Source organism: Sylvia atricapilla, chromosome 7, assembly GCF_009819655.1.
Source record: "Sylvia atricapilla isolate bSylAtr1 chromosome 7, bSylAtr1.pri, whole genome shotgun sequence".
Classification (NCBI taxonomy): Eukaryota; Metazoa; Chordata; class Aves; order Passeriformes; family Sylviidae; genus Sylvia; species Sylvia atricapilla.
This window is the reverse complement of record NC_089146.1, coordinates 23,253,745-23,278,705: the sequence shown is the minus strand read 5'-3', so window position 1 is coordinate 23,278,705 and position 24,961 is coordinate 23,253,745. Positions and strand designations below refer to the sequence as shown.

At 58.1% G+C, this 24,961-nt stretch overlaps 1 protein-coding gene across 11 annotated transcripts in view; it reads right to left on the bottom strand.

Moving 5' to 3' along the window:
- TNS1 (tensin 1) overlaps window positions 1-20,305 on the bottom strand; it is a 54,605-nt gene extending 34,300 nt beyond the window's left edge. For 5 of the 11 annotated variants that reach the window (XM_066322995.1, XM_066322993.1, XM_066322996.1 and 2 more), the window contains exons 1-15: window positions 19,693-20,304; window positions 11,953-11,991; window positions 9,789-9,830; window positions 6,991-7,040; window positions 6,519-6,690; window positions 6,113-6,163; window positions 5,472-5,594; window positions 5,112-5,176; window positions 4,921-5,004; window positions 4,689-4,801; window positions 4,029-4,089; window positions 2,580-2,655; window positions 2,315-2,444; window positions 1,877-1,942; window positions 1,160-1,321 (exon numbers count right to left, since the gene is read on the bottom strand). In XM_066322995.1, coding sequence (XP_066179092.1) covers window positions 1,160-1,321; window positions 1,877-1,942; window positions 2,315-2,444; window positions 2,580-2,655; window positions 4,029-4,089; window positions 4,689-4,801; window positions 4,921-5,004; window positions 5,112-5,176; window positions 5,472-5,594; window positions 6,113-6,163; window positions 6,519-6,690; window positions 6,991-7,040; window positions 9,789-9,830; window positions 11,953-11,991; window positions 19,693-19,719 — 1,261 coding nt within the window. In that variant the 5' untranslated portion in view covers window positions 19,720-20,304. Of the gene's footprint in view, window positions 1-1,159; window positions 1,322-1,876; window positions 1,943-2,314; window positions 2,445-2,579; window positions 2,656-4,028; window positions 4,090-4,688; window positions 4,802-4,920; window positions 5,005-5,111; window positions 5,177-5,471; window positions 5,595-6,112; window positions 6,164-6,518; window positions 6,691-6,990; window positions 7,041-9,788; window positions 9,831-11,952; window positions 11,992-19,692 lie in introns of those variants that run through there. The other 6 variants (XM_066322989.1, XM_066322990.1, XM_066322992.1 and 3 more) reach the window with 4 other exon arrangements.
- Between the last annotated feature and the right edge of the window lie 4,656 nt (window positions 20,306-24,961).

Below are 24,961 nucleotides of genomic sequence, written 5' to 3'. Positions count from 1 at the left end.
GCCACCCAGCACAGACGACAGCCCAGTCCGTGCATGGAGGTACCTCCACAGCCCTGACACCTGATAAGACCCCCAAGGGGAAATGGAGAGGAGCCCTGGGGTACTTCTGCAGCCCCAGTATTCACCAAGACCCCCAAGAAAGTAGAAAGATGAGTCCTGGGGTACCCCTGCAGCCCTGTGAGGGGCTGGGGTGCAGAAACTTTGGCCTAGGGTCCAGAGTGGAACACATGCAGTAAGGCACTCAGGTTTCTGCAGGCAGGAGGGGACTGTCAGGCAAGTCTTGCCAGCTTGAGGCTGCCCCATAACTCCCCAGCCTGCACATAGCCCACAGCTGAGCCTGCACATCACGAGTTGCCTGTTTACTGCCCTGTGCCAAGGCAAGTGCCCGTGCCAGGTCCACAGAGCCACCCCAGGTCTGGTTCGGTGTGACCACCACAGCACGGACACTCCTGCCTGCCCCAGGCACCCAAAGCCTCTGCCCTCGGCTGCGAGCACTGCCATCCACAGCTCCCACTCAAAGCAGCCAGTGACCTTCAGGGACATCAGGGACCGCAGCTGTCCCTGCTCCAGGGATGCCTCTCCAGATCTGGCCAGCAAAGCCCAGACATCTGCTTGACCATGGTGGCCTTGCCTCCAGGACAGGGGCCCACCACCCTTCGACATACAAGCACTGCCTGTTCCTGCCAAGTGGGTGACAGCAGTCAACTTGCTGCAACAAAATGGGTGCTCAAAGGGCTTTCCCCAGCTCTGAGAGATGCAACAGACCATCGAAGGCCAGTAAGACATCCTCATCCCCTAGGAATACTAAAGGCAGATCTACATCCTGCCATGCTTGCAGCATGACAAAGTAGCTGAGATACTTAATGGTCCTGCAGAAATGGGGTTTGGATTTCTTAGAGGTCTGGGGCATAAACTAGGGCTGGACTCAGCTTGTGCAAACAGGACTTTGACAGCTAAATGCTGAAAAGAGGAGCCTAAAATCCCTGGCACTCTGGCAGAAGGCAAAGTCCATGAGATCTTGCTCTCCCACCTCATGGCCACACTGCTCCCATCAGCAGCCACCTGTCCCTAGCTCTGCAGCCCACCAGTGCCCTCCGTCCTGGGGTAGGGGGTATTTCCATGTGGACACTTTGGCCACTGACCACTTGTGAGCCCTGACCTTTCTCCAGGTGCTTGCTGGGCAGGGGTGGCTCGGCCCAGGCCCCCTCTGCACTGTCCTCACGCTGGATGTTGAAGTTCTCGTAGGAGTCCCATCGGATGAGTGGGTCAGATGTGTTGTAGTCCACAGAAACACTGGGCCCGTTCTCCAGGTGCTCCATGCCTGGAAAGAGGCAAGATGGTCAGGTAGAATAACAAGGGAACCAGCAAGAGTGGGATGGGGGAATAGGTGGAGAAAAGTGCATGCAAGAAAAAAAGTGCAGGAGCCATAGGGCATGGCAGGAGACTCCTGTAGGAAAGGCAGCATCAAGAGATGGATGAGAACAAGATGTACATCAAGACTCACAAATAAGGTGTACAAGACTGCCTGGGGCTTTTGGGATTGCCTAGAGACCAGCACACAGACTGGCAGTGAGTGTGCATGGGTCTGGACTTCCTGAGCAAGGGAGTCCTTCATTCCCAAACAGTCCTTCCATCTCTCCTGGGCCAGCAAGGGCTATGGAGAACAGCCTCCTGGGGAAGAGATCAAGAGGGATAGGGCATCCAAGGGTGCTCCTAGATGAGCCTTACTGCCTGGATGCCTCACCCTACCCTGGTGAAGAAGGGACTTCAAGGGGACAGGTGGAGGTCACAAAGGAGGGAGCAAGGGATACAGATGAGGGATAGGAAAGGAGACAGCATCCACCTCCAAATCCCCATGGCACTGAGCCAGACATACCTTGGATCTTCTCGGGGCCATAGGAGAACACAAACTCCACCTTCCCATACTCAGGGAAGCGGTCATCTGGCAAGGAGAGAGCAGAATAAAGGGACTATCTCCATCCATAGCTCTAGTAGTAGCTAGTCACCCCAAATGTGCCTACAGACCAGCTTAAGGCTGGGAGCTGCTAGGGGATATCCCTGCATGGAGCAGTGCATCATAGCCCCTGAAACAGCCCTGAGACAGCCTATCTGCACCAGTAATGGTTTTGGCAATGAAAGGGATGATGGTGCCACGACTTCCCAAGCAGCACCACACCCTGCAGATGGAGCAGGGGTGCCCTGTTTTGGCGGGGGTGGATCTGGGATGGGTGCCCAGATGTCCCCATGATTACACCAGAGTTACAGGGGCGGGAGGATGAGGGAGTTTGGAGTAGGGAAGTGCCAGGGCAGTTACCTCTGAAGGCCTCATCCAGGTCCTCCTTGCCAAAGACAACATCAAGATCATGCACAGCACACGTGTGGAACTGCACACGGAAAATCACGTCACGGGTAGGGCTCCGAAACTTCTTGTGGTAGCACTTCAGCTGCAGAGAGGAATGGAGATGGGCCATCAGGATAAGCCCCCAGACCTTGGGCAAGGGGAATCTGGGGGTCCCAAGGTAAGGCAACAACACAACCCATCTGCTTTCTACGCTGGGAGCTGAGCTGACGATCCTTACCAAGATATCGCCCTTGAGCAGCAAGCCAGGCTCAATGGTGATGCAGATGCCAGTCTGGCTGTCTCCTTGCACATTGCTGCAGAGAGGAACAGTGGGAGGAGGTGAGCTGTGGTGCAGAGACCTCTGACCAGAAAATTCCTAGCACCACCTCAACTAGCCTTTCCACCGAAATCCAGGCAGAGAAGGCGCAAAGCACAGAGCATGCCCTCCCTGTGACTGAGGGGGGTCCCGTCCACCACCTCAAGGGGCACCCATTCCCAGTGGAAGGAGGACAGGAAGGAGAAACTGAAGCACAGCTCGGCAAGGGTGCAAAGAATGCTGGGTGGGAGAGTTTGCCCATGTTGGAAGTGCCGAGGCTAGGCTATCAGCCATCCACTTGGCTTCCACGGCTCAACTGGGGCTTAGGACACAGAGGGAGAAATCTCTGGGCAGACACTTCTGCCTCAGTTTCCCACACCGCGGGAAGCCGTCCCCTCCCAGTGCACCACCGACAGACTGCCGACGGGCGGTGGCGTCAGCAGCCGGGGACAAGGGAAGAAAGGAGTTGGATTTCACAGGCAAGATAAACCTGGAGTTTATTACAGGCATCCCATAAACAGTCTATTAAAAGCTGAAAGGCAAGGCCAGGATGGCAGTAAATCTCAGCTAACGGGGACCCATGGCTGTATGGAAGTGAGATCTGGTCCTGGGGTTTGAAATGGGAATATCCCAGAGGTGAGGTGCTCTGGTCCCACCAGAGTGACCAGGAGTCCCACCCAGACTGGGATGTGGCACTGGCAGAGTGTCTGGAAGGCTGGAGAAATCAATTCCTGCTTTCCTTTTGCCACTGCCTACTTCTCAGAATCAGCATCAGAAAAAGACAGAAAAGGGAGATTAAAACAGGCAGAAAATATTTTTTTTTTTTTTTTGAGAAAGGAAGGATATAGCACAGCTGGTCAGAGCATGCTGCTAATTACACCAAGGTTGTGAGTACAGTCCTCATATGAGCCATTTACTTCAGAGCTGGACTCAGTGATCCCTGTGGACCCCTTCTCCAACTAAGAATACTCTGCGATCTGTGAGAACTAATTCAGGCAGGAAGAGCAGCTCTTTGAGTAGGGAGAGAAGAAATGCCTTCATCTCCCAGGGTGCCTTCCTCTCCCAGATGTCCCCATCCCCTTCCCCACTCCCTCCGGGGACACCCAGCCCCAGGCTCCGCGCAGCCCCAGGCTCCCTCTGCTGATACGTGGAGACACTACAGCTCTCGCAGCAGAAGGGTCCAGTATGGCCCAATATAGCCAGTTACCACCTCCGAAAAAAAGGAAACCCCTTTTTTTCCCTGGCCCCCAAACGGACTAAGCACAGAGCACAAGACCACAGGAGACTTGTCCTTGACCCTCTCTATCCTCCCCCGCTTGCCATTCCCCCATGCTGGGCAGTAGGAAAGTTCCATGGCAAGGAGATAGTTACTAGATTCCCGAGGTGTAGACGGGCTGCATGGCCTGGTAGATTTTCAGGAAGGGCCGACAACCTGGAAGACATCAAGGCGGGGAGAAAAGGCACACTGCTGTTAGCCGGCTGGGCGGAGGGGCCAGGGGAGGGATTAGTCACGGGGGAGAAATCCAAACAGGGAGGGAGCCAAAGCAAACAGCCGCTCCCTGCCCCAGCCAGCCCGCAGCGATCAAGGGCAACATCTGCAATGGGCAGAAAGGATGCTATGGATGAGCTGAGAAACGGCAAAGGGCTCAGTTTGGGTCCTGTAGGACCAAGGGCAAGTGCTGGGCTGGGGATAGGAGTGGGATGATGATCTGGGTAAGCTACCAGCAACAGAAGCGATAGTGCATCCCAAACCCCAGTCTGGTGCCACCCTTGGAAAAACTGTCAGAAGAACATTGTCACCCCACAGCTCAGGTTAGTGCCCAGCATCTGGAGGGCATCCTCTGAGGCGATCTCTGCCAAAAAAAGGTAGCACCCAGCTAATATGAGTGAACAGTCTCTGAGAGGGAAAAGGAAATTCAAACTACCAAGGAAATGGTGGAAACTGTCACACAAAGAGGACAGACCTGGCCAGGCAGTGTGGGGTGGTGGTGTAGAAAGAAGCAGGCTGGGGGAGCAGCTGGGGGCACCTACCGCCTTTCGACTCAAAGTTGGGAATGCCGTGCATGATGACATGATGGAGGAAGAGGGGCTTGTTGTTCATCTTGATGCTGCCAGAGAGGAGCCCACTGAAGTAATGGATGTACCTGGAGGGCAGACAGACAGCTCAGAGGACAGAACCCTCAGAGGAACATCCACCTTGGACCCCTGCATCCAACCACCCTATGGGGAAAAAAATAGCCTGCAAAGGTGTGCCAGGACCCACCTCTTCTGGGATGGCTGTCCCACCGGCACCACCTTGTCCTCGTAGAAGCGCTTCATGGCAAACCTGTCCAGAGCCTGATCAGCACTGTGGGGATGAAATGGCAGATGTATTGGAACTAGCACCTCAGCACCACTGGGATGGAGGTCACCAGTGGGGGCCAGGGCCACCTCAGGACCTCATGTCTCTCTCACCTGGCTGAGATGTTGCTGTAGTGCATGTAGGCAGCCACTACCACCCCCAGCCGGCCACGGTTCCCCTGCAGGCACACAGCAGAAGGGGTGTCATGGGGGCAGTGGGGCATGTGAGCACCCAGGCAGAGACATCCCACAGAGGCACACACTGACCCCTACATGGATACACCAGCCCACAGATGCCCCAACCCTTATCAGACACACACCAATCTACACATATGTGCTGACACCTACCCACCCCCCAAAGCACAATTCTCTCCACCACATTCTCTACATCTCTCAGCTCCTGAGGCTGCTCAGCCTGATCCCTGCAGCCTCACAAACCCCCATCGCTGTGCCCCGGTGACGGGTCCTGCCCACCTTGTTGTGCAGCACCACCACATTGTGTGCCGCTGTGTTGAGCCACGTGTCCATGGCTTTGCAAATGCTGCAGATCTTCTCCAGTGCAGGGGTGTGCATGTCAGGCCATCCAAAATCCAGCACCTGAACAGGGGAACAAACAGCTTGGGGTCACAGGCACTCCCATGAGGAGTTCCCAGCCTGCCAGTTGGCAAAGCCCAGGGCAGGGTAGGCATTACTGCGTTGCTCTGATATGCAACCTCCCAACCTTAACCCTGCATCCCACTGCCCAGATCCCCAGCCCAGGGAGGCCACTATGGTCCCAAATCTCAGGCCCCTCACCCCAGGTTACTTGGCTCAGCTTCTGAGGGCTCCTCTATTATCAGAGAGATGAGGACAATGCCTTAGGGAGGCCCCCAGGAGATTCCAAACAGCCAGTTTTGGGCTGAGAATGGGGGGCTGGGAGGGCAATGGGAGTTAGGCTGAAGTACCATAAACTGAGTGTGGAGTCTCAGTGCTTTTCTCAGGGCTTTTCCCAGCTGGACAGAATAGAAAAGGTGGCTGTTTCTCCCCTAGGCATCTTGTAGCAGGGAGCTAGTCCTGCAGACAGGCCTGCCCTGAGGCCCCTGAGACCCCTGCTGCTCCTCACAGCTGTGACCCACCTTAGGGTGAAGTTTGTTGATATCACGTCTCCGCTCAGAGAGGTTGAAAAGCTTTAGGGAAGATGAAAAACAGAGTGAGAAGACATCTCCCTTGCTACAACTTCACCTCTTCCTCACCCCAAAGCCTTCCAAAATCCTGCTATGAGAGGTTTCCCCAGACACATTATCCTGAGTAATACCTTGCCACAGAGAAGTACAATAACCAGAAACTCCCAGAGTGTCTGAAAGGGACTGGTAATCTTCAATGAAGAAAAAAAATCTATCCAGCATAGTGCAAAGACCCTCCCTCAACAGAGCCCAGATGAAGACAAGGATGCAGTATCCATCCCCTGCGAGCACCCATCGCCAGCAGCTGAGCACCCCAGCCCCTCCACCAGCCTGACAGGGACCTGGCTGCGGCCCTCACCACATAGTTGTTCCCATGCTTGGACTTGAGCATGTGGGCCACTTCACGGAGGTTGCTGGAGTAACTCTGCTCCTCAGCCACGCTGGGGTAGGAGACAGCAATGATCCGCTCCGTGATGTACACCAGGTCCAGCTCACAGCTGCTCTCCATGGCTGCAGTCAGGCTCATGCTCCTGGACAAGGGAGGGGACCACTGTCAAGACACAGCACGGGGAGGGGACACAGCGACCCTTTCCCACACTGCAAGACAGGCTGGGACACATGGGGACACAGCTGCCTCCAGCCTTTCCCCTGCTCCCAGTCCTCTTGGGGTGTCTTGGGGACCCAGGCTGGGGATGGTGGGTCATAATTCCTGTGTCTTCTTCACTAGGAGCATCTCCCAGGTATAGCACCTCTGGAGAAGCAGGTATTGGTGGGAGGGAGCTTCAGGCAGAGCAAAGATGGTCATCAAAAGGGGAAAGTGAGGCAAGTACCTGGATGTTTTGCAGCGTGACTGCCCGCTCCTGGGGGATTTTGTGGCATCCTAAAGAACCAGGAAGGAAAAGCAAGTTACTGCCATGACCCAGCCACAGCCAGCTCAGAGGTCTTGCTAGAACTGGATGTGATGGTGCTGCCAAAGCATCCCACCTCCACCACACTGCACTGAGCATCCTAACACCCCAAAAATATTGCTGTCTCCAAATCCCACCAAGCATCCCAGAGGCACAAGCAGCTTGACACATCCCATATGCAAGCACCAACTCTCACAACCCCAATGCTGCTGGGACCAGCTGCCATGGGCACTGTGGGGCCAGTGCCTTGCCAAAGGGTCCCAGAGGACCTTTTGGGAGGATGCTGAGCAGATAGACAAACTCTGAGGCATGTCACAAGTCCCTCTTGTCTCTGTCAGGCTGCGGGCACGCCTGGTGGGACAGAGCTGCTTTGGCTCTGCTGGAGCAGGGGCAGGTTCGCTGCCCAAGCAGTGTTGAGGAGGCAGCCAGGCACGACAGTTTGCTTTGGCCCCAGCTCCACCGAGCCAAACGCCTAGAGGAAATGTTTGAGCTCTTGGAGCAGGAAACTTCTATTTATGCATGTTCTCCGGCCTCGAAAATTTCATCTGCAGCCGGCTTACACTGTGACTTTGTGACCTCAGCCGAAAAACAAAGCAGGGTTTCCAAAAAAAACCGCTGAGGAAAAACACACTCTCACCTCATTAGTTTTAGTATCTCCAGCTAATAAGCAGCAGTCATTTAAAGACTCATCTCACAAAGTCAACACGCCTGGAAGGATCAGAAGTAAGAGATGCATCCTGCAGCTGATTCCTGGGATGCCCCATTGGTCCCCAGAGCTGCAAGACTGCCGTTATTCTCCTCAGGGCTGCAGCATCTCACAGCTAGCATGACAAAGGGAGGAGGTGGGAGAGCGGTATCCCTGACAGCCATCACCTGACACCTTCTGCCCACCCAGTACAGTCCCAGAGCTGCTCCCATGGACAGCCAGCGTCACCCTCCACCAGCCTTGCATGCCCCTCACAAGGTCAGGTTGCCCTGCAGAGAAGAGCCAGGCTCAGCAACCCTGGGGCCTGGGGACAATGTCCCTGCTCCCAGCCAAAGCCACTCCAGAAGGCAGCAGCTTTGTCTCAGTGCCAGAGGTGCTTGAACAGTAGTGACAATTCCTCCTCCGTTTTTTTTCTCAGGGTGTCCCAAATTGCCTGCTCACCTCAGAAACCCTCCAACAATGTTGAGGGCAAATAAGGAGTTAAAACGCAACAAAAAAAGAGGTAAAACCTTTCCTGGGAGAGTCAGGGTACATGGAACAAGCCTGAACTGAATATGGGCACATCCTTGCATCACCCACCGGTGATCAGGATGGGATCCCTACCATGGCTTGTGCAGTGCCCTAAGCGTTTATAATGGAAACCCCCGGGGTCCCACACCCACCAGCCAGAGGAGCCCCATCAGTCCATGTCACCCCATCCAGCTACATCAGCTTCCCAAAACTACAGCCTTTCCCAACAGAGAGCTGACATCGGGAAACCAGGAATCACCCCCAGCTCCCACAAGTGTGTGCTGAGGCACAGGAGGGCAAGCAACGTCGAGACACCAGAGACCCTCTCCCTCCCCATACCTGGATAACAGTGAGCCCCTTGCTAATCCATTTCCACGGCATGGCTGGTCCATTCCTGGCACCCTCCAGACCCGGGGGAGTGGGTGCCCACAGCCAGGACCCTGCAGTGTCCCCTGCCCTGGTGAGAGCCCTTGAGCTCTGCCCTGCTCCCCGGGTTCTGCCCTGCTCCCCCCTTCCCAACCGCAGCCGCGCTGCGTCTCTGCAGCCAGCCCCTGCATGAGGAAGAGTCAGCCTGCAATCAGCTGATAGGAGCAAGCACTCCTGTTATTAAACACTCCTGCCCTTCACTGGGCTGTGAGACCTTGCAAACGTCCCCTATGGAGAGAGACTCCAGCCAAGCCAGTATAACCCAGTCCAGCCCAGCACAGAACAGGCTGGTCCCAGTTACGTCGGGTTGAAGATCCCTCTGCCAATCCCATCAAGAATATGACTTCCAGTCCCAAGCTAGCTTGGCATGTCCCCAAGCTCCTGGCAGCATCCAAAACCTGCAGGTCCCTTCTGCTTGGAAAGGGTGAAGAAAGGCACAAGAAAGGCTTCAGAAATACCAAGAAACTTCCATGAAAGACAGCAAAGCCAGCAAAGGAGGCTTCTGACTGGATTTTTCTGAGAATGCTCTTTCCCAGGGTTGGAAACATGTCCTGGACAACCAAAGGGATTAGGCAAAACCAGATCTCAGGTGAAGAAGGCTTTCATCCTCTTCCTCACAGGAACCATTATGCCTCCATCCCTTGGGTCCCAGCCCCAAAACACAGGGAAGCCAGCAAGCTGGCTGCAGGCGGGGGGGGAAGTTGTCCGCGTTGACTTTGGCAGTGCATTTGTCTACACTGTCTTAGCAATTTCATGTCCACAGATTAAGTAACAGATCCCCAGCTCCAAGACAGGAAAGCCAGCTTTGCAGCAAAAGCCTCAGCCCCCAGTATGCTGGGCTCCACCACTGCCTCTGCCACCAACCCTGGGCATCTCACTTGGCCTTTGGCATGGCCATCATCACCTTGGCTGGCAGGGGGAGAGGACGTCAGGGTCCCAGGTATGTTGGGAAACTACAAGAGCATTCCAGGCTGAGGGATTTTGGCTGCAGGGGGTGCTTGCAGCAATGGGACAGGTACGAGTGACCCCCTAGGAGGTCTTGAGGCAGTGATCAGCCTCCATGGCTGGTTGCACTTACCAGAACTTCTACCTGCTTGGTGATGCTCTCCCCCAAGGATGGCTGCAGACAGGAGCAAAGAGAGGGTGAGAAAAAGGCAAGCAAGAGAGGAGAGATTGAGAGAGGGACACACATACACAGCAGGGCCAGGGTCAGAAGCTCCCCCTGGCTATTTTTGGTGCTTCCTAGGAAATGCATCATGGTTCCATTCCCTTTCCTGCCTGCCAGCATGTCTGCTCTTCCTAGAGGTTGGGAATCCCTCAAAACCCACGTGCAGAGCTGGGATACTCAGCTACCAAGGATGCTGCCATCCTGCCTCTCAGCCACCACCACTGGCATGGACCACTGTTACCAATGGGAAGCATTTGGCTGAACCCTGAGCCTGTTCCATGATGGGCACCTGGTGCCCTTCACAGATCTGGGATTCCCAGATGGATCCTCCATAGTCAGACCCTACAACTGGGAAGAAAACAACAGGGCAAGCCCAGTGCAGTCCCACACCCAGCCTGGCAACTGGCCATCAGCAGGACCAGCTCCCCAAGATAAGCCCGATCCCACAGGGCCAGTGAATGACCTCAGTGGGAGCAGAGTCAAGGTCTGAGATGCTCAAAACAGGCAAAAATTTGGTGACGTGTCACTGGAGAGAGCTGTGAGAGGAGGCTGGGGACAGGAATTAACTTCCTGGGGTGGGGAAAAGTGTCTGGACTCCAAATATAGGAAGCAGGAGACAGATACCTCTGACTGGGAATGGTGGTTATAGTGCCTGGGGGTGGCACAGCAGAAGGACCCAGATGGGAGTCTTGAGACCAAGAGGATGGAGGTCAGCCCCAAAACCAGGCTGCTCTACTCTTGGCAGCAGGGCCAGAGCAGACATTTCCATCCATGAGGCAGGGCAAACCCCTTCAATTTCCTCCTAAAGCCACAGTAACGGTCCCAGCTCGAAGCCAACACATTTTTGCTGTCGATAAGGGCCCAAGGAGGTTGGCAGGGGTGGGGGGTGCAGGCAGAGATTAAACCCGGGACAGATAACCACCATGGGGCCCCAGGGCAGGCAGCATGTTCCACTCCTACCCCATGCCCTTGCTCACCTGTGCTCTTGGGCTGCCCTCATGAGCTTGCAGGTGTTCATCCCCTATACTCACTTTTCATGTGAGACCCCTGCCCAGTTCTGGGCTGCCCAGCCCAGGGCCCTGTGTGAGGCACGGATATTGTGGCACTGCCAAGCTGCCAAGCCTGAGCTGAACCCCTGCCAGGGCCTCCTCTCCCCAGCGCCTGCCCCAGCAAGCCTTGGCACACGTCTGGAGCAAAAAGGAAGGGCTGCCGCACCGGCCCCGGGCTATGCCAGTCTCCCTGCTGCCACGTGCTCGCTCTGCCTACTGCCACAGGCATCACCACGCTGGGGATGGGCAGGGGAGCTGCTCTGCTGGCAAGATGCTGCCTGGTAGGGACCATCCTATCATGCTTCCCAAACCTCTAACTGGGCATGGCCCTGCTCCGGGTGACACCCTAGAGCCCAGTCCCGGCCTGGAGCACTGTGGCAAAGGACTGTGGCTGTCTGCCCAGTGCCCCCACACCCGCCCTCCCCAGGACAGGGTGAGCGGAGATGATGCATCCAGCTGTTCTCCTGGTCTCCAGGGAGGACAGGGTGGGAATGGCCTGCGTCACCCTGGCCCCAGCAGATTATTAAAGGCCCCCAGGACAGACAATAGTAAAGGGTGACAATAACAAGAGCTGCAAACGCACGGCCTTGGGCGCCCCGAGCCAAAGGCACATCTGGTACAGCCATCTCCGGGTATGCAAGAAACCGCCCCAGCTCTGGCCAGGGAGGGAAGGCCCTGTGCGCCAGGGGACCCCAGAGCCCTGCATGGTCACGTCCTATCTGACTCTCAGCAATCCTGCAAGTCCCTCTTCCCTGAAAGTTCCAGCTCCAGGAGTCCCGTGATGGCTGGGCTGCTCCAGCTTGTGCTGCTCAGCTGTGGGATGCCCTTCAGCCTGCAATGGTGGGGGACTCAGCAGCAAAATGGGAGTGCCCTTACCCCCAGCTCAGGACCCCTATGGTTTTGAGAGTGGAAGATTCATGTCCTGAAGCCCTGGGACAGAGAAAGCCCTATACTCAGAGCAAGGTGCTCCAGCATACCCAGAGCCCTGGCTGTCACCCACAGCTCATAGTGGAGATGTCACTCACCAGCTCATAGTTGACAGTGGGAGAGCAGGGGGTCACAGCCTGCAAGGGAACAGAAGAGAGCCAGAATTATTCCTTGAATACCCCTGTCCAACGCAGGGCATGGAAAAAGGCTGAAATACAGCATTTACCTCCCACCCACCCCACAGGGAAAACAGCACCCACTCAAGCGAGCAACAGGGGCATCCATGGCCTTGCCACCCCAGGCGGGAGCACAGGCAGCATCCCAAAGTCAAGGCTGGCTTCCTGGGAGTGGGAGCAGGCTCAGGGCCCTGGCAGCTGTGCCATTCATCCTTGGTCAGGGAGCCAGGGCAGCCCCAGCCCGGGTGGGCATGGTGAGCACAGCACGGTGCAGCGCAGGGCGGGCGCCTGATGCCAAGAGCAGCTAGCTCCTGGAACAAACCCCAGCCCAGCCTCGTGAGCTCCTGCAGCCGCCAGCTGAACAGCCCGGCTATTGTTACCTTAATTACCAGCGGCAATTACTGACAATTAACCTTGGGTTTTGCGTGCACCCCAGTCCATCGGGAAGCAGCAGCATGCCAGGATGGGAGAGGCAGCGCCTCACTGGTGCTGGGGCAGTGGGCACAGGCACTCCAGCTCTGTGTTGGCCCAGAGATGCCAACAGTAGTGGGAGAGTGTGATTCAGGGCACTTTGTCCTCTACAAATCCCACCAGGAGCAGTGACCCACAGTAAGCCATCCCCTGCCCCATCCCAGGATGGAGCCAAGATGGCAAACACCAATCAGGGGCTGGTTCCCTACCACGGTAGCATGGAGACCCATGCACTCCACTTTGCCTCTCCTGCCTCAGGCCATAAAAAGAAGGATTTGCCTCAAGCACCCCACTTGGAGCACCCAAATCCCATCCCATCCTGGCCCCCAGAGCACGATGCCCAGCACCTGCTCCCCACCCCGGCTGCCAGTCTGTTCCCGTCCTGTCTCACTGTTTTCTTCAGGGGTTCCTCCTCCTCCCGCTCCCTTCCCCTGCACATTATTATTATGATTTTATTCTAATGCAGAAACGCTTCCATAAAAGGCCCTCTTCCCTGCCCCGCGGTGCTGGCCCTGCGCCAGCCTCCCTGGAATGTTCTCCGGCAGCGAGCTGCTGCTGCGGACGGAGCCGGAGCCGACGAGGGCTGTGCCGTACCCTGCACCATGCCCCGCACACCGCCGCGCTCTTCCCCTGGGGATGCTCAACAAGCACCCCTGACCCTGGCCCAGCACCAGCTACAGGGCCAGAGGTGAGGGAAATGGGCAGCTCCCCCACAATGCGACACGCTGGCCCCTCAGCCACGTAGGGTCCATGCCCAGTCCTCCTCCTCTACTGTCGGCATGAGGAAGTTTGCAGGCTACAAATGCATCTCTGGCTGGAAAAAGGAAAAAAAACTGGGGTGCCTGTGGTTGCATTCCCCAACCCTTAAGGATTCTCTGATGTCTAATGTGGGCTTGTGCTCACTTGACATCACTCTTCCCATCCACAGGAGACAGCAACTCAGGTTGTATGACACTCTTGCATCCCAGAGGGGCAGTTTTACAAGGCACTACAGGAATGTAAAGCTGTTTCCCTCTCTCAAGTTTGGCTCAAACACGCCCCCAGTTCAAGCAGAAGAAGGAAGACCCTGCCCCAGACAATGGACCCCTCCCTGGGGCAGTCCAGTTCCTGACCTAGAGGTGCATGAGCACCTCTCCTCCCCCACGGGACCAGTGAGAGTATCACTCCATACAGGACTGCAGCGACCCCCAGAACAGTCACCATCTCTGTCCCCAGGGCTTCCTGCATCCCTCGGTGCAGGGAGGGGTGGGAGAGGCAGGGGGACACGCACACCCCTGGTCCAGGCTTCGCTTCGCCGTGGCAGACACAGCGGCCTTTCTTCTCCCCCTCACCGGTGTTTGCATTCCTGCCGGCTGGCCCCCGCCGCCGACCCCGCCGCCCAGCAGCCCTGCCCAGGAATGCGAGGAACGAGGCGCAGCAGGGCTGCCGCCCACCCCATCAGCCCCCCATGGTCCCCCACCCGCCCACTCGGCCCCCCAGGTCGTAGCCCCATCCCTCCCAGCAGCCACATCCCATGAGCTGCTGCCTTGAGACCCGAGCTTTGCCAAGCAGAAAAATCAGTTCCCCAGCAAACGAGGCCCCATGGCCACGAGTGATAGCAGTCTCTGATGTCTCATAAAGGGTTGGGCACACCCTGCAGCCTTCCGCTGGAAAGTGATGATGGGCTCACTCACTCATCACCAGCTGTCACTATACCTAGAGAAACTCGATACCCTTGACATGTCCAAGCCCAGAAATAAACACCTGGCTGCCAAACCCCTGACATCCCTGGCCACACCGTCATAGTGCAGAGTAGCTCATGAGATCCCTCTTCCACCTAACCCCTCCAGCTGCAGCTCAGGAACTGACCTCTGCACCACAGATCCCGACAGGACTTCAGCACCATTTCACAAGAACTGAGCGAGGCTGGAGGAATGCAGACATCCACCTCCTATCCAGGGATGAGACATCTCAGAGCCTTCTCCATGCTGCAACCACTGCTCACACCACCCTCCCTCAGCACCTCCTTCCTCACCCTCCTCCTCCCTCAGTAAAACAACCCTTACATCCATGGAAGTGCCCAGGGCCACTGCCAGATCCTGCTCCAGCGGAGCATCCCCGTGGGCTGTAGCCCCAACCTGCAAGATGCCAGCAGGGCTGGGGGAAAACAAACCTCCATGGAGGGGCCCTGCGATTCAGGCACGGGCTGGATCAGTGCAGTACTGGGGTCTCCCCAGCTGGGCTGCTGCAGCCAGGCAAGCACTGGCCCATAGCCCACAGCATGGCCCGTCCGGCTGCGGGTGGGTGATCCAGGCCCATCTCTGACGCATATCCCTTCCTTTGGGTGGCGGTTTTTGTTTTTCCCTTCCCCAGGAGCTCCGATAAACATTCCAGAGCCGGACAATATCCGGGCTGGTGCTGACCCTTACTATGCCAGGAGCAGATGCAGCACCAGCCACCCTCACACAGACCCCTGCACACCGGGGATGCTCCCCATGACCAGGCACTGAGATAGATGCTGGTAAGCCAGCCCAGCTGGTGTGGCTGGAGCTGGAGACACGATGTCAAAAGGGAGACTGACATCCCAGAGCTTGGGATGCAAGCCAGTGAGCCAGCTTCATGGCCCCCCTATTTAGAAAGAATGTGGACCCCAAGAGAAGGAATCAAGGCACCCTACTCCCTCCAGCCCTGGAAGTGGCTCTCCTGCCCAAGCCACCCTGTGGTCTGGAAATGCAGTTGTCAAAGAGGAACGTGACTCAGTGGCCACACTGGCCTCCCACAGGACAATGCTTGGGTAGCATAAATGCCAGCTCAGCCCATGTGATCCCACCTCATGGGGTTCCACACCACCCCATGAGGGACCACTTCCTCCCAAGCAAGTTCATCTCAGCTTTGTGCCACCTACATCCCAGCTGGGCTGCGAATAACTTCCCCATGCACCCCACAATTCTCTGCTCACCTTGAGACTCTGCCTCATGCAAAGGGGATCTCAGGGACAGCCACGGGCCACAGCAACTTCCCCAGCCATTCTCAGAGCCCTTTCCCTACTCACCAGTCCCTCCAGCCCAGCCACAGCCACCAAGCCCTGTCAAGCCCTCATCCACAGTGTGGGGCAAAGTGTGAACTGCCATCGAACCATGTGAACTTCACAGGAGAAGACACTTTTAGGGGACAGGTTGGTACCACTAAGCTGGGAATGTTGGGGAAGATTTTTCCCTCTCCAGCTCCCCTGCTCCCCATTCCAGCTGCAGCATCCTTCTCCCCTGCCAGGCCCAAGGGACTATGGTGTTTGTGCTCTGGTCACCTCCCTGCCCAGCACATGGGTCAGGTACCCTCTGCCTACACCACGTGCTGGCTGCTCCTGCCCTCACATTTTTTGTAGCTCTGGCAAAACTTCTGTTTATGCAACATGTCCCCGGCGGGAGGACGGCATGTTTCCATGCACACCCGCTCCCCCCCCACTCCAGCTCCACCCTGCCCAGCACAGCCCCGGTGTGAGAAGCACAGGGCAGCCACACAGAGCCCCAGACCCCAGGTCGCTGGGAAGGGGCAGCATCCCGTGCACCACACAGCCCTTCTCCTCGCCCACCAGTGCCCAGGGGTGCTGCTTTTGGGATTTCTTCCATCGGGTGGGGGTAACTGGCAGATGCAGCGAAGGGCAGGGGAGCGGCTTGGCCAGCGGCTCAGGGTGAGTCACACTGGGCTGAGGTTGGGGCACGGAGGTCTCACCGCTCCCAGGCTTCCCTCCAAACATCCCCAGCCCGCCCTGCAGCTGGGTCAGGGACTGTCACTGTGCCACCCCCTCCACACTTGGATGCTTCAACAGCACCCTTGCCAGGCAGAAGCCATCAAGTCTACCCTGCCCCTGCATTGCCCAAGAGATGCTGGGGGTACCAAGGAAAGTACCACAGGGTAAAGAGCCGCTCAGGGATGTCCCCCAAGCTGGGACAAATGCTATCTCCTCAGTCTCTTCCCTGGTATGTTGATGAGGAGCCGCCCTGTGGCCCATCCCCGCCAGGAAGGCGACAGCAGGACCAGGACAGAGGTTACCCAGTACACACAGCCCTGCAAATCAGGGATGAAATGCCACAGAGGACACCAGCCTTCCCACCCCACAGTGGCCGTGGGGGCCACCACTGGCACCCCAAGACACCCCGGGACACACAGCGCACTGGGAGGGTGATGGCCCCCAGCAGCTCATGGTTGGCCTGGCCAGCAGCCCTGGCACAGGGATATGGGACAGGACAGGAAAAACAATGTACAGAGAAGCTTCAAGGGGTTGCAATGGAGGCAGCTGCACCAAAATAGCCCTGGTCTCAACCCAAATAAGGGCAGGTCCCAGCTCTGGGGCAGTTTGAGCAATCAGCCTCAGCGCTGCTAAGTGCAGATGAGGGGAAGGGAGAGAAGGTAGCATCCTTGACCCTGTTTGGGGGGAGAAGGGTATTTTTGGGGGTCAGGAGGGGGACAGAGATGCCTCCACATGACCAGGACAGGGACTGTCCCTACTTTGCTTGCAGGCACTGGCTCGGCACGGGGCCGGCCACAGGCAGGGATATGCTGTGTTCCAGTGCCTAAAAAGGCAACATCTGGAGGCAGCAGGTCTGGATCCAACCCCATGGGCCAGCATGCGCCTGCCTGGCTCTGGCCCCACAGCCCCAGCCCTGCCCTGCTCTGGTCTGCCACCACACACGTGTGCTGCCACCCCACTGGGGGGACACCCTAGTGCCATGGGGACCCCACAACCAGCCTAAGGGAGAGCATGGGGTCACTGTCCCCTCTGCACCAGCCTTCCCTAAGAAAATGTACCAGGATCCTCCCACTCCCTCACCAACGCCCCAGAGCCAAACCAGACCACCAGGATTGGCCAGGGAGCAGCTTCTGCACCAGGAATAGGCCGGGAACAGTCACAGCAGGACTGGCTGGGACAGACTCTGCTGCAGGGGGTTTCACCAGGACTGATCCATGAACAGGTTCTTACATTGGATTGGACAGTGCACAGATTCTTAGATGAGATTGGGCAACAACTGGATTCTCATCTGGGGCTGGTCTGTTCATGGATTCTCACCTGAGATTAGTAAAGGCATGGACTGCCACACAGGATTGGCCAGCACATGGATTCTTACACTTGATTAATCACTCCACGGTTTTGTCCCATGGGACTGGTCAATCCATGGATTCTGCCAGGGGATTGGCCAAAGCACTGACTCTCATGCAGGATTGGTCAGAGTGGAGATTCCCACATAGGATTGGCCAGCACACAGATTCTCACATGGAACTGATCAACAAATGGATTCTGACATGGGACTGGCTGGAGCACAGGCACTCCTGTAGGACTGGTCAGCACACTGGCCTGTCAGCACTCTGTGCCCCACCTTGAGCCCAGTGTGGGATCCTTGCCACAGATCCACTCTGGTGGAGCATCAGGCAAACCCCTTCCTGTGCGCTCAGACCCCACTGCACACTTTGGGCTGCCTCCCAGCATCTGGTTCTCAGCTTATGCAGTGGTTAAGGTGCCAAAATAAGCCCTGGCTGCCCCGAGGGGTCTTAGTCCCCCAGTACTGAGCCCAGGGGCTTTACTTCTGAGGGAAAAGCCCAAGGCAGATGGAGATTGGAGTCAGTGCTGTGTCCTCACCTATGGGACAGAGCTGAAAACACTACAGTGAAACTGACTTGCTGAGCAGCACCTCCAAAACTGGTGTCTCCCACATGTGTCGTTTTGAGAAGATGAGGGGATAGGAGGAAGAGGTGGAGACAAAGGAAGGCACTCCCCACTTAACCCAGGAGCTGTGCTGTGGGACTCCTCTTCCCTCTTGTGTCCCAAAACCCATCAGGGAAGCTCCAATGCTGATCAGGGTCTGCTAGCACTGTGACCAGATACCCCGGAGATGGGCAGCACAAGGCCAGGGACCAGACAGTGGCAAAGCGAGAAGTAGGGTGGCCAAGGGCAGGAGCAAATGGAGCCCCGCAACTCGGGACCCCAAAAGGGCGCATGGGGGAGCGCAGCTCCAAGGCCCAGCACCCTACCCAGGGCTAGCATGATCACCAGGAAGAGGCTTCATTAAGAGCACATAAGGGCTGGAGGGTTGTTTTCTACCGATACACTTTCCCTGGGGGTGGCTTCAGACTCCAGACAGGACACACTTCGTCTCACCAGTGCCATCACGCTGTAGGGACAAGAGGTGCCTGCTTGGTTGCCCCCCAGAACGCCCAGACTCAAGCGGCATGAGCAGCCAGGGGGCCCAGCCACTGTCACTCCACTGTCCCCGCTAGCTGTCCCCCAGCGCACACACTGGGGTCACCGGTCCCGCACCAGGGCTGACGCCAGCGCCGAGCGGGCTCAAGCGCCGGGGAACAGAGCACTTCTCTTTTTTTCCATGTTTTCCCCTTAAACCCAAGCGGGCCGATGCCTCCCTCGCTCGGTCGTTTCCTCTCCCAGAAGCACAGCCCAAAAACATCTGCGCTGGGACCTGCCCTGACGGAGTTAACCCTCTGCGGGCCCGGCGGCGCCGAGGGGCCGGGGATCCCTGCCCGGGGGGCGGCGGGGGGGGGCTGGCACCCGCCGGGGCTGCCTCGCCACTCATTAACCCGGAGTTTAACCATTGACGGTCCCGCCGGGGAGGGGGGTTAACCCGCGGGCTGCCAAGGTGTCCCGGCCGAGGGGCAGCCCCCCGAAGTGTCCCCCCGCGGGGGTGACAGGCGCCCGGCATCGCCCCCCCGGCTGCGGGGCGGGAGCGGGGTGCCAGGGGCGGACCCCGCTTTCCCGCGCAGTCCTCGCTCCACCGGGACGTGTCCCTACGCACTTCGGAGAGGGGGGAACGCAAACCCCAGCGCCTGTGTGTCCCCCTCCGGGGCACCCTGAGAGTCACCCGCCCTGCCGAGGCAGGGGAGAGGGGCACGGGGGGCACGGCCCCCAGAACCGCTCACAGGTCCCCGCCGGCAGCAAACCGGCCCTCGCCCCCTGCCCAAGTCCTCCTCCCTGCGAGCACCGCATCGCCCTCTTCAAGCCCCCCCCCCGCACCCCGAGACCCCTTCTGGTGACAGCTGCGGACCCCCCCCCAACACGGGAGGGCAGTACCCCCTCCTCCACGCACCACCCCATCACCGCTCGGATATCACGCGTGGCCCCCGCCCCCTGGAGAGATGACACCCCTTCCAGCACCCCCCCGTCCCGAGGGGGCTGAGAACCCCTGTGCCCTCGCCGCCCGCCCGTACCTGGTTCATGACGCTCCCGAAATCCATCCGGGGTCTCGTCTGCCTACATCCGAGAGGGACGGCACGGCAGCCTCACCTGGCCCCGGGGGCGCGGGGGGCGGCCGGAGGGGCCGCGGGGGGCAGGCGGGAGCCCGGCGTCGCCCGGGCGGGCAGGCGTGAAGGCAGACTGCAGGCAGAGCCCCCCTCCCTCCCCGGGCCAAGCCTCGAGAAGGAAGGAAGGAAGGAGGGAGGGAGGAGGGAGGGGAGAGAAGGAGGGGGAGAGCCGAAGGGTTTCGCTCCCCAGAAGCGGGACCCCGGCGATGGAGAGGAGCAGGGAGGTCCCGGCGGCTCCCCGCTCCCCTCCGCACCCCCGGGGCGGCCGGGGCTGGGGAGCCCGGGGGCGCCGGCCCCGGCCCTGCGGAGGAATGGGGTCCTGCTCGACTTTTTCCACCGCTCCCCTCCCTTCTCTCGCTTCTTCTCCCTCTTTCTTCTCCTCTTCCCTCTCCCCAGCTGCACGGCGCGCTCCAAGTCCGGCCCCGCTCCGCTCCCCTCGCCTCCCCCAAAAACGCCCTTAAAGGCAACCGGGAGCCTGACTCGAGCAGCTGGCCCTGCGGCAGGGGTGCCGGCAGGTGGGCAGACCCCCCCCCCCACAAAAAAAAAAAAAATTACCCCCCACACACCTCCGCCACCTCCCCCTTGAAAGCCCCTCGCACCCGGTGCCGAGGGGCCGCGGCGGGCGGCGGGGTGCAGCGGGGTCGGGGCCTTATCGCCCCGCGTGACGCCACCGGCGTCCCGGTGCCCTTGGCGGGGGGGTGGCAGGGACCGGTGTGTGGGGCCCTGCTTGGGGCCTGCCTGGCACCCCCTGGCACAACCTGATGCCCTCCTGCCATATGTGGGACCAAGTGCTCAACTAATGGTCCCTGGGTGTCCCACCCCCCCAAGTGTTGGGGAGGATGTGAAGATTTATCAGCCCACCTCTCAACTAAAAATCAAAGCCAAAATGCTGGAAAAGTCCCGTCTGTCCCTCAGCATGTAAAGTCATGCCAGTCCCAGCTTGCCTGTTCCAAACCTGGAGTGTGCCCAGCATCCCCCTGGCCTTCCTCCTGTCTCCCTTCCTCCTCCTCCTCAGGAAGCTGCATGTCGATGGATGGAGCCCTCGTTTCCCTTGCTGCCCCTGGGACAACCCAGCCCCAGCCCTGCTGTACAAGCAAGTGCTCAGTGCCAGGAGACCCCACAGGAAAGAGGGGAAGCCCACCAGCAGTGGCCCAGAGAGTGGTGTGCTGGCCAGGGAGGCGGCGAGCCAGGCACCCGGCCCAGTGCTGTTGACATTTTCTCACCCAACGCCTCCCCGTTCCTGTTTGCATTTCCGTCCTGAAGCTGTGGGCTCAGCCAAAAGGCTGGAACTGGCTCTGCTGGAGCAGTGCAGGACCCCAACATCCCTCCTACCTCACCACCCCTTAAAAAGTCACCAGCCAGGGGTATGTGGTAAGGGGTTCTCCCACTGCTCACCTCCAAGTCCCCCTAAGGGACACCACCCCTGTGAGTACAATTCCAGTTCAAGGAGATCTTTCCCAGTCCCTCCATGCCTCAGTTTCCCTCCATGCCACAGCAACCCAACACTGTCATAGGTGGGAGCACCAAAAGGCACTGTGGACCCTTCTTGCTGCCAAGGACAAAGCACCAGAGCCAAACATCTCTGAAGGCATCTCCTCATCCCCCTCCCAAGCAAGCATCAGCCAGCCCTTCTGCCCTCCCCAGCACCCAACAGCACAGGGTCAGATCCCAACAGCCACCACTCTAGGGACAAAATCCCATGGTCAGGATCCAATGACATCCCTAAACAAGTCCCAGGATTCACTGACACCCCTAAACAAGTCCCAGGCCTGGATTCACTGACATCCCTAAACAAGTTCCACCATCACCACAGCCCACAAAAACCAGGTATCCCAAAGAGATAGGAGTGCTGCAACAAGGATGGAGGGGCAACAAACATGCTGCACCAGCAGAGCACAGCATGGACCCCAGCCCAGCCCCAACACAGACCCCTGCACAGGCCTGACAGCCCAAACTCCTCAGAAGGAGGCCACAGGATGGCTCCCAGGCCCTGGGAAACATCAGCAGAGGAAGAGCTGGGGCCAGATGGGGAAGTATCAGCAACTGAATGGAATGGAAATGAGTGGGTGAGCAAAGGGCACTGATAGCACATCCCTGTCTTAGTCCCCTGTCCTGGTCCCCGGGGCAGTGACAGGAACTGTCCCCTGGGGACATGACGTGTCCCTTCCACAGGACACAGTCAGAGAAGCCCTGACAACATCCTTGAACTACAGCTGCCAAAGTACCTCCCAGAGCCATAGGGTCAAAGTGCCAGTGGGAGCAAGTCCAGCAGTCTGCAAAGTGGCTCCAGTGACTCCCAGCCCTGCAGACAAACCACCCCGCACATAAAAAAAGCTCCTCCTGTGACCCAAAACAAACACCCTTAAGCATCATTACCCCAGATGCCATTGAAAGAAAGGAGACCTGGGGACCAGGCACCCAGGTGTAGTTCATCTCCAGAGACTAAAGCACACAGAAGATAAGCCCCAGTGCAGGGTCTGTAGAATCCCTCTTGAGCCTGACCTTTTAGCTGTTTTGGGATCACTGCCACCTCTTGGAGGGTCCTGGGAGTCCCCAGGGATCCAGCACCCTTCCCAGGGCAGGTCTCAGGAGAAGTGGCCATGGGGGCAAACTGGTCTGGGAAGGGAGAAAATCAGTGGGAAATGAGGCAGGCCTGGACCCTGCTTCCCACCATGACAAGGCTCTGGGAAGATGGATGCAGCTGCCAACGAGGGAGGTTGGTCCCCACTGCCTCATCTGACACCTCTCAGGCCAGTCCTGGCCAGTGCTCACCAGTGCAGCAAGCACAGGCAGTCTCAGCCTCCCCTCTCCCCTACCCATCCTTGCTGTGCAGCACCCCGAGGGTGCAGAGAAGGGCCCCGAATCTTCCAAGCAGCCGAGGTGGCCCCCCCACTGGAGCTGAGAGGCCGAATATTTGGGCAGTGACATAAAGAAGGAGGAAAAAGAAAGAGGAAAAAAAAAAAAAAAGAACAACAATAAAACCCCCCTCCAGGACCTGCTGCACATATACGACCTGGCACAGTACCGGGGCAGGGCTGCACCACACAGCCCCTCATCCCTCCACCCCAGTTGGCCATTCCAGGGTCAAGGACATATTTCGGCACTATTCTTTCCCTCCCCTGCCCCGCCCACTCTGTTGTGGAGACCAGGGGTGTTGCTAATTACCTGTGCCTGAGCACTGGAGGGGTGGCTTTGAGCGGGGGCACCGGGGACAGGGACCTGACGGGCAGCTCCCGTGTGACCAGTACGTCATCCACTCGACAGTACAGGGAGGAAAGCAGAGTGGCTGGGGCAGGGAGCCGGAACCGGACAGCCACAAGTTCCTTGGCAAGAGTCTACCAAACTGGGACATGGATGTCCCCTCCTTGCAGCCCCTGTTCCTGCCACAGACACTGGGAACCTGCAATGCACAGCCTGGCCATACCCCTCAACACTCCCTGGGCCCCTGGCCATGGCATGGCTGGAGAGTGCTGATCACCAGAGTCAAACCTCCCCACCCAGAATTGTCCAATCACTCCTTACCTCAGTTTCCTTTCCTAGTTTTAACATGCTTTACAAGCAGGGAATATCCCCAGCACCAGGCAAGGGGTGGCATACCCCCTCACCACCACCACCCCCTGCCATGAGTCCTACAGCCGTCCAAGGTCCCCTCAGCGCCGTGGGCACTGGGAGCGATTGCTCTGGCCGGGATATGCCTCGCTGCCCAGCCCTGGCCCTGCTCCACCCCCTGGTTTAATGATGGACAAACCTACCCCCCTGGAGTCCCATCCCAGGGGGCACTTGAAAAACAACCTAGGCCTGGCATGAGGCCAGCGGGGATGGATGGCAGTGAACTGGGAGCACATGCATGTGACCACCTGCCTGTGTTCGAGCATGCTCACACACAGATGGATGTTCTTGCACACATGTGCATTCCCCTGCAGCTCATGCACTTGTGTATGCATCTGTGAGCACACACAGTCATACACACGTGTTCACATACACAGGCACACACACTTTGCCCAGCAGGCTGGCATGGCTCCAATACACACTTTCAGCTCCACAGGAAGAGACACCGGGGGGACAGCCCCTAGACCCCTTGGCCCCATGCAGTGTGATGTGCCTCACTTTTCCCTCTTGGCACAGCCCAGCATCCCCTACTCCCCCAGCACTGGTGGACCCCTGGGTGGCACAGGCGAGCAGGGCAGGCTGGAGCCTTGCCAGGCCCAGGGGCTGGCACAGGCGCCATTTCCCAGAACCAAGCACCAGCAATCACCAGCCGATTCGGCAGCCAAACACCACAGCACTTCCTGTCTCCCAGCCAAACCATCCATCATGGGGCCAGCTCCCACTACGGGAAACAGCATAGTCCCCATCTTTTCCCAGCCTCTCCAACCAGCATCATGGCAAAATGATGCTGTGGCATCTCAGCCACAGTCAGAGTGAAGGCATCCTGGGGGACAGGGACACTCCTAGGATATCCCTTGATTTGGGATATGCCTGCATGGCCCCACTGCTTGGAGCATCCTTGGTCAGGAGAGTAGTGTCACCATCAGATCCTGGCTGTGCCACTGTCGCCAAATGCCACCCACAACACAGGCTCACCCACACTTGAATGCAGGCACAGAAGGACTGCACCCCAAACCATGTTCCCTGCCTCCTGCTGCCCCCAGGCAGGGCTTGGTGACTCAGTTTCCGAACTTTTCAAAGGACAATACACACCCGGCTTTGGGCAGGCAGTTTTGGTGCAGGGAAGGAGGGAGGGGGCAGGCTGTGCATGTCACATACATACCAGTGTCCATCTATCCAACCATCCCTTTTGGAGAGAGGGAGGGAGGTTTGCTAAGCAAGGAAAAATCCCTGAGCAGAGGCACAGGGCGCAAGAAGGGCCTTACATGGGCATGGGAACAGTGTTGTGCTTCCCAGCTGATGAGTGTGCAGCTGCCCTGGGCTCTCCACAGCCACCCACGGGCATCAGGCATCCCACCAGCATCACTGCCAGCACAGGGCAGAGGGCTGCACCACTGTTCCCCCGCTGTCTTTCAGGCAGGATGGAAACTTGAGGGATACAGGTCACTGCCAGGGCACAGGTCCTGCCCTCCCTGCTACAGCTCTGCTTGCTCACTGCCTTCTCACACTCACCAGCACCTCAAAAGCTCCCAGGTGTCCCCACATACACTCCAGTGCCCCCCTCCCC